This window comes from Aplysia californica, unplaced genomic scaffold, assembly GCF_000002075.1.
Source record: "Aplysia californica isolate F4 #8 unplaced genomic scaffold, AplCal3.0 scaffold00304, whole genome shotgun sequence".
NCBI lineage: Eukaryota > Metazoa > Mollusca > Gastropoda > Aplysiida > Aplysiidae > Aplysia > Aplysia californica.
In genome coordinates this window covers 419,216-428,194 of record NW_004797574.1, presented here as the reverse complement: position 1 = coordinate 428,194, position 8,979 = coordinate 419,216, and the positions used below count along the sequence as shown (strand labels likewise).

Sequence of the window (8,979 nt, the reverse complement as noted above, 5' to 3'; positions counted from 1 at the left end):
TTTCGCTGTCTATAGCCGGGTACCCATTCCCACCTGGGTGAAGTGAGGAAAATTCGTGTAAAGTGCCTTTCCCAAGGACACAACGTCGGACCCTTTACGGGATTCGAACCCACGACCTTACGGTTGCGAGTCCGAGAGCCTAACCACTAGGCTACCGACGCCACAATAGCAAATATCTTGAGTTTTATTCAAGATAGATGGATCTATTTCATTAAAAGCAAGGTGAAAAATCGGCTTTCAGATGGTACCAATAACTCCACATGCCCAAAAATTGACGAGCGTCTGATTCCACCGCGTCGTAACGCATATAGCATTATTCTAGTATTCCCCGTCACTGATCTGTAGAAGCTTATTTGGTGAGTTATTTTTCGTTTACTTCTGCCTCTTTTATTTTCTATTTTCCCGGAGAGAGCAAGATGATCGAGGCACATTTCTTTTTATATCTTTTCATCAAAATTATAAAAAGATTTCAGGGTGAAAGGTGAATTGGGGGTGATGAGGAGGGAGGGACCGACATTTTTAACGGTTTAGGCTTCCCGGGTCCAGGTCAAAACGGGATGGAGAAAGGTGGCTGGAGTGAGAACGGGACTCGAGAGAAGGGAGGAAGGGAGGGAGGGAGAGCTAGCGAGCAAGAGAGGGGGAGGGGGAGGGGGAGAGAGAGAGAGAGAGAGAGGGAGGGAGGGAGGGAGAGAATGGGGGGGATGGGAGAGAGAGAGAGAGAGAGAGAGAAACATTTCCAGACTGAATTTCTCTTGACAAACACTAGTAGCGACAACGTCCTATATCTTCAATTTGTTTGTTGGATGAAACAAGAGAAAACAGCTCAACATGATAGAAATTTAAAATAAATCAATTCTATTGACCAGTGCTCATGGGGATGCCCCAAACTTTCACTTTGTGAGACAAAAAGAGGGGAAACTAAATAAGACAATGGTCTTGAACAACGACCATCAATGATTTATTTATAAAGGCACCAGTCATCCCCGTCCAGGTGCTGTTTTAGCCAATGGTCTTCAAGGCTGCAAAAAGCACAATAGACAAAAGAACAGAGGTGCCAATCGTGTATACCTTTTATTGCTTTTTTTTTTCTTCAACATTTTGAATTTGAATTTCTCAAAAAACAGATACCTGGTAAGGAAACTGAAATTTAAACAAAAATGTCAACATTTTGGGCTGTGTCCCTGAGGACAGCTGATCAACATTATACAATTTCTAAGGTGCTGTCTATACATGACATAGCTTCTTACATTACATAGTGGCGTCGGTGACCTAGTGGTTAGGCTCTCGGACTCGCAACCGTAAGGTCGTGGGTTCGAATCCCGTCAAGGGCCCGACGTTGTGTCCTTGGGAAAGGCACTTTACACGAATTTCCTCACTTCACCCAGGTGGGAATGGGTACCCGGCTATAGACAGCGAAAGATCTTGTCAGTTTGCTAGTGTTTGAGCGCTTAATCAGCTGCTTGCACTGTATGCTTCCCGGGAAGCTGAGAATGTTTCGGAGTGTTCTATGGTCTGCTGGGGTAATAATATAGTGTAAAGCGCATAGAGCCTGCTGTTGAGCGGGGATATGCGCTATACAAATGCTATCTATTATTATTTATTTCTTGAGCTGACTAGAAAGAATTATTATACAGAAATCCACTGACATAACATACACAAAGAGGCGTTCACACGATTCATATACACGAAGAAAGTATATATCCTTCAGCACTGCCCGCGCTACGCCACCCTTCGTACACAATGTGGCAGAATGTGACTCCTTTTGAGAGAAAGCTCTATGGCAGTCTCTCAGATTTGAAGCGGACAGCACAGTTTGTGCACGAAATCGGACTGACTGTCTAGCTGTTGTCATGGAGAACAAGGAAGAAGAACAAGAACTAAGAAAGTACCAAACTTGCTCCTACAAACCTCAGTTGCATTCTTCGCCAGAGTCTGATCCAGAACCTGAGCTACGAGCTCACACATGGCACACAGTTCATCTCCAGCTCCGCTGACCTTTGACACCTGAGGTACTGTAGTAAAATATATGTAAAATTAGAGCACCGTAAAGAAGTAAGGATTATGCTGTAGGTATCAGAGCGAAGAAACACCTGAGGTACTGTAAAATACATGTAAAATTAGAGCATCGTAAAGAATTAAGGATTATGCTATAGGTATCAGAGCGAAGAAACAATCTAAAAATGAAAGTAGTATTAAGTATACAGCATCAAAATTTACCATCACCCGTAAATTGAGAATCAGAAATTGATGTACAGAAAAGTGGGAAGACATGGAATAACATCAAGAGGCTAGCCCAGGATAAAGAAAGGTGAAAAGTGTTTGTCCGTGGCCTATACCCTGGTGCAGGGTGAGAAAGGCAATGATGATGATGCTGATAAACTGAGTATGACATAATTCATTTTGGGCGCATAAAAACGAAAAAGAAAAAAAATTTTTTTTAAGAAAGGCATGATTAAAGCAATACTGCGGAGTAATTTCTAATTACTTGTTCTGAATTTACCAAACTAATAAAAAATATCCCTCAGTCAGGTAAGACCCTGTGCACAATAATTTAGCTTTTGTACACTCTCCCGTTAGCTGTGCATAGTAGCAAGCCTTTAATGATGTAGTCTTGAATTTATCTGTCAGATTACGATGATTATCTTGAAACATAGACTGACTTCTTGGGAGAACTAAGAAAAGTAAATAACAAAAAAGAAATTATTATAAAAACAAGTGACATCTGGATTTTAATATACAATATACTTGATACCCTAAACACCACAAAGCATGCTACTTTTGGCAAGAAAAAGGTCTTTCTTTGTTTGTTTTAGTAGAGGTTTTACGGCGCTCGCAACTGCACAAGGTCATATGAGCGCCAGAAGATTAGAGGTGTTACAAGAGAGTAACAAACATAAAAAAGAAGGGAGGGGAGATAAGGACGATAGATGTTTGATAGGAAAGAAGGAACAAACCACACCAGACCACCTGCCAGCCACCCACCCACAAAGGTCTTTCTGAGGACATAAAAATAAATACAACCACAACCAGAAGCTAACCTGCTTGCAGTTTCTTCGCGTTGCCAGAGCAGAGTCCGAGAACGGTGCACACATATTTGGGCTCCAGTTTCTGTACCAGCAGCTTGATGACGTAGTCGGCGTACTCGTTCACAAACGGCAGACATTCGGATTTGATGCTGGGAGGCAGCAAGTCGCAAACAGCATCTAGAGCTTTCTTAATCTCCTCCTGAAAGAGAAAATTAAAACGCTAATGAGTTACCAAAAGAAAAAGCTAAGTATCAATTTTATCATAGCTAATCAACAGCATGAGAAAAAGGACCTATCAGAAATGTGAGGCAGCTCCTATTTCATCTCCTTGTCTGTCAGCCTGTCGGTGAGTCCGTCTGTATGTCTGACTAAGTACTTGTGTTTCATAATGACAAACAAATTACAAGTTGGTAAAAGAAGATGAGATAGAAAGAAGCTTTGTCATCTTGTGACATTTTTCTCCCTCTTGTTTAAAGAGATGGTACAGGCATCTGTGCATACTTCACACTTTGCTGTCACACAGCAACCACTACAAAATACCCAATCTGATCACCCAGCCAGGAGAGTTGTGACTGTAACGGACTTCTCAGGCCTGGCGCAGACCGCAGCGGATCAGTTTCACTGGCGCATTATTGAGCCGAGTGACGGCAAAGTGTTGCCATCACAAGGCTCAGAGTAAAAACCCTTGCCATCAAAGGCATTTGTGAGATGTGACGGCCAAGTGTTAAACAATTCAAATCTTCCCACTGGGTTCCTGGGTATAGTACAGTCCAGCGGAAGCACTAGAACAGCGGAGAAAGTTTTAGTTTTAGTACAGGTTTTACGGCACTCGCAACTGCATAAGGTCATATGAGCGCCAGAAGATTAGAGGTGTTCCAAGAGAGTAACAAACATAAAAAAGAAGAAGGGGAGATAAGGACGATAAATGTTTGATAGGAAAGAAGAAGCAAACCACACCAGAGCACCCGCCAACCACCCACAACAGAAAAAGCCTACCTCGGTGGCATTCTCAGACAGCAGCTGGTCGAGCTGAGTCATGACAAACTCACAGAGAGCGCACTGTGGGCCGTCAACCTTTATTGCTGTCTCTGTCAGGACACGTGATTCTGTGAAAAGTAAAAACAGACAAAGATTAGTTCACCTCATCAAGAATTTCTGGCTACCATTCATGTCTGTGTAAACAGGGTTCCAGAGAAATAAGTGTCGACTCTTATGACATAGGTTTTTTTTTTACCCCACCCGACTGCCCGCTGTGCGACTGCCAGGATGAAACAGTACCACACCACCTCTTTAACTGCCCAGCACTTTGTGACCTGCGTAGCACCTGCCTACCTGCCTCCCCAGACATTGGAAATACCCTATACAGCGACAAAGCACAGCTGATTAAAACCTGCAAATTCTTTGCCATATCGACAGACCGAAGGGCTAGAACCCAAATGGCCGCTGGATCGGAAAAGTAAAGTAAAGTAAAGTATGACATAGGTTTGAGATGAAGACAAGCTTATTTCACAAATATGACGACTGAATGTGAAGGGTGCTGACTAAAAGAGTTACTTGACGGATTCGAAACTATGGAAATAGATACACAATGCTAATAGGTGAAGTTTTAACGCTTTATAAGTATGAAATAATAAAAGGCATATTATACTTAAAGAACATGGCATCACTAAAAAATCTACAACTTTGACCCTTGTGTCGATTTTTGGCCAATATCTCCATTTGTGCATGGATCTGTGCATTGCAAAAAGTAACTCATTTTGTCAGCACGCCTCACAAATGTAACAAGGACAGACTAAAGTTCTAGTCAACAGGAAAGAACTAGAATCTACTTCAGAACAAAAAAAGAGCAGTGTGCATAAATATAGATCTACTCTGTTGCTGAATTTTTGCAAGGGGATTGACACTACTCATGCCTTGAAATACAAAAGGAATCACATTCTTTTTACGTCGTTGAAGCATTATTATTATTATTATTATTATTATTATTATTATTATTACTACTATTATTATCATTATTACTACTATTATTATTACTATTATTATCATTATTAATATTACTATTATTATTATTACTATTATCCTTATTATTGTTACTACTATTATTATTACTATTACTACTATCATTATTATTATCATTGATAAAAGTACAACGGCACCTGATGGCTGAGAGGTGGCGGTACAGAGGTCCAGGACCGTGCACAGATATTTGGGCTGCAGCTTCTGCAACAGCAGCTGCACGATGTCGGGGGCGTACTCGTTGACGAAGGTCAGACATTCCTGGCGGATGGTGGCGGGCAGGAGGTCGCACACAACATCCAGAGCCTTCCGGATCTCTTGCTGGAAGAGAAAAAGTCAAACATCGCAAATGAAGACTACTTGTAGCCTTGAAATGACAGCTAATAATAATAATAATAATAATAATAATAATAAAAGATATAATCATAAAATAATAACAGTTCATCAGTCAAAAGAGTAAAATTCAGACATTATGAATGAAGACTGCTTGTAGTGCTGAAATGACAGCTTAGTTTTTTTTAGGCTTATTTAGAGATTTACAGCACTACTGACACAATTAAGTCATACAAGTGCTAAAGATTAGCGGTTTTACTAGAGAGTAAAATACAAAGAAAAGAAAGAGGAGAGATAAGGATGATAGATGTTTGAAAGGAAAGAAGGAGCAAACCAATCAAGAGTACCCACCAACCAACCATTCAGTGAAAGCCAGCGAGCGTTTCCTTCTTTACAAACAGCATTTTCAATGGCCCAAGCAATAACACCGCCCACTGCAGATTCAACTATTAGCAATAAATTCTCCACCCTTGTGCTTTCAACTTTTGGTTTTTCAGTCATAGATCATAATTCATTCATTTCTCCCATTTCATTCTGAACCAAAGATACAGAAAATACTGAGTTCTACACAAATTGTGACCAGTAAGCTCTTTGGCGTCGGTGGCTTAGTGGTTAAGCTCTCGGACTCGCAACCATTAGGTCGTGGGTTCGAATCCTGTCACGGGCCCGACGTTGTTTCCTTGGGAAAGGCACTTTGCACAAATTTTCCTCACCTCACCCAGGTGGAAATGGGTACCCGGCTATAGACAGTGAACGATCTTGTCAGTTTAATAGTGTTTGAGCGCGTGAAATCCGCAGCTTGCACTGTATGCTTCCGCGGAATTTGAGTATGTTTCTGAGTGTTCTCAGAGGGTCTGCTGGGGTAATAATAGTTGTAAAGCGCATAGAGCATGCTCTTGAGCATGGATATGCGCTATATAAATGCAATTATTATTATTATTAACTTGATCCACGGGCAGATATACACTGAGTAAAGAAAAAAAAAGATTGGTGTTTAAAAAAAAAAATTAATGTCCACAATTAGTACTTTCTTTAATTCAGACAACAACAAAAAATAAATATATTAAGTGCGGAGAAATCACAAACAGTCTAGCTTTTATTTTTTTGGAGTTTTTAATCATCTATATATATAAAAGTGGACTTGGGAGGCTTTGTGCACAAACTCCTTCCTTATTACCTAACCCACACTTTGGAAACTTTGCAGGCGTCCACATCATCCACGTGGCTAGGACATAACTTTTAAAAATCCACGCAAACTGCCTTCCCCCATTTTTCCAAAATGTTTTGTTTCGTCCATACAGAGTTCTAGGCTTAAGAAATCTTACGATTAACAATTTCAGTCTCATTTTTAAAAAAAACGGAAGTGAGGTTTCCGTTCACTAACCGTGCGTATTGATTCCACACCTTTGAAATTCTGGAGTGTGCAACCATGAAAGCAGAATAGAAAATCAATCTATTCATTTATTATATATTTGGCAACTTGGAAACACATGTGTCACGTTTCTCCCAAGATTTATTGCTTCATTCCAGTAGAGTGTAAATATAGTAGGCTAATGACTTTCAGTTGATGTTAATGTAGCCATCATTCCTTTCATCAAAAGAGCACCCAGCTAGTGGTAGAATGAGAGAGGACAGTGACAGCTAAATGGTGCATCACACTTTAAGAAGGAACATAAACATTATCAGCATACATATGCGAGGCAGCGTGGTGGAATCAGGCTCTGTCAAAATAATTAAAGTGAAGAAACACAGGTTTGTGAATCTTTATCAAATTTTTGTTTTTTGGCTCAACACCTTTCCTGCCCATTAAAGAACTCATTTCTATGTGGATTTTCCTGAAAAACGTTGAATAAAGGCACTAAAAACGTAAATTTTTCAGACACCACGGACTCTTATGCTAAGGAAATAACTAATCTTTGGTGGCTATTTTCTCACTAATTTTACCTCTGAAAACAAGTGACACCCACCTCCTTCTTTCGCAAATATCTCGACTTGTATTCAAGATAAACCGATATTTTTTCATCCAAATAAAGGCAAGTGAACAAGCTATAAGATGATACGAATACTCCCCCCCCCCCCCCTCCCCTAACTCTCGCCCAGTCTCTCCCACTCCTCCTCCTCATTTGGGGGGGGGGGGGGGGGGGGGGTGTATGTTACTGATGCAACATCTTTTATTTTTAAAAAAAGAATTATTATCATTATTCAACAACTACACCAAGAAAAAAACTGACCAGCCACAATCCAGAAATACAGGAGCCTACCTCAGTGGAGTTTTCTGTGAGAAGCTTGTCCAGTTCAGAGACCACAAACTCACACAATGTGCAAGTCGCGCTGGAAACCTTTGGCTTCACTGCTGGCAGAGCAATGGAGGATTCTGTCGACACCAAACGGGAAATAAGGGGACAAAAGATAAAATTTACTGGAGAGGAACAATGGACAAAGCAGGATTTAGTTTTAGTAAGGTTTTACAGTGCTCGCAACTACATAAGGTCATATGAGTGTCAAGGGGTGGATGTCAACAGAGAAGCCCAAACCGGGTAATGCAGGATTGTCCATGGGTTTAAGTAATATATAACAAATAGCAATAATAATAACAATAATAAAAAAGATCATAATAAGTTTTAAGGCACTTGCAAGACAATTAGGTCAAAGAAGTGCCAAACACAAAAAAGAAGGAGAAAAGATAAGTACAATAGATATTTGATTGGAAAGAAGGAGCAAAACCACACCAAAGCACCTGCCAGCCACCCACATATGCACGCACAATCCGACAAAAAAAAACCCCGGAAGATGAATCAAACTAGCGAGATGATTGTCTGGTCAGCCAATTAAGTCTACATCAAATTTCAGAGTCACACTGGCAGTTGTACGCACCACCTGTTTACCAGTGGCTTGGGCTCAAAGGGTTAAATGATTAAAATTTTGTGTTGATGGGGGCGTACAAGCCCCTCCATTTTAGTATAGATTTTAACCCTATCTGTACGTCGTGTTTTACTATCATATCAATACGATGTGGGGAACTCTGTGCCATCCCTTTCCAAAGAGGAAATTTACTTGTTAATCCTTGATCTGTATGCTTTGCATAGCAGTCTGTCAAAATGATTTTTTCAGAAATACTGGAAGTTTCAAAGAGATCTTTGCACTAGAAGTATTCTAAAATGTGAAGAATACAACCCTGGGGTTACAAAATGACTCCAAGGCCTACGGATAGGTTTAAATTGTGTCGATGGGGGCATAGAAACCCCTACATATCATTCTAAATTTTTTAAAATGTCTTCACCGACCTTTCTGGCTGTTCTGACACACCCCTATGGCGATGCACACTTGTCGCGGCCTCAGCTGTTGGACCAGGATGGCAATGATGGCCGGAGCGTTCTCCGACACAAACTGCTCACACTCGGTGCGAAGAGTCGAGGGCAAGATGTCGCAGACGACGTCCAGGGCTTTCTCAATGTCAGTCTGGACAACAACAAAAAAAAGTTTTTAAAATGTGTTACGATGTGGTGGAATCAAACTAGATAAGTAGTAGTAGTAGTATAAGGTTTTACGGCGCTCGCAACTGCTAAGGTCATATGAGCGCGCGAAACACAAGTTGTTCACCTCT

The 8,979-nt window shown here is 40.8% G+C and overlaps 1 protein-coding gene across 1 annotated transcript in view; it reads right to left on the bottom strand.

Annotated features, from left to right (window-relative positions):
* LOC101860584 overlaps positions 1 to 8,979 on the bottom strand; it is a gene marked incomplete in the record, with an annotated part of 125,671 nt that overhangs the window by 22,416 nt on the left and 94,276 nt on the right. The window contains 6 exon segments of the mRNA XM_035970672.1: positions 1,909 to 2,012; positions 3,039 to 3,225; positions 4,023 to 4,132; positions 5,183 to 5,363; positions 7,637 to 7,749; positions 8,660 to 8,834. Of these exon segments, the coding sequence (XP_035826565.1) occupies positions 1,909 to 2,012; positions 3,039 to 3,225; positions 4,023 to 4,132; positions 5,183 to 5,363; positions 7,637 to 7,749; positions 8,660 to 8,834 (870 nt within the window).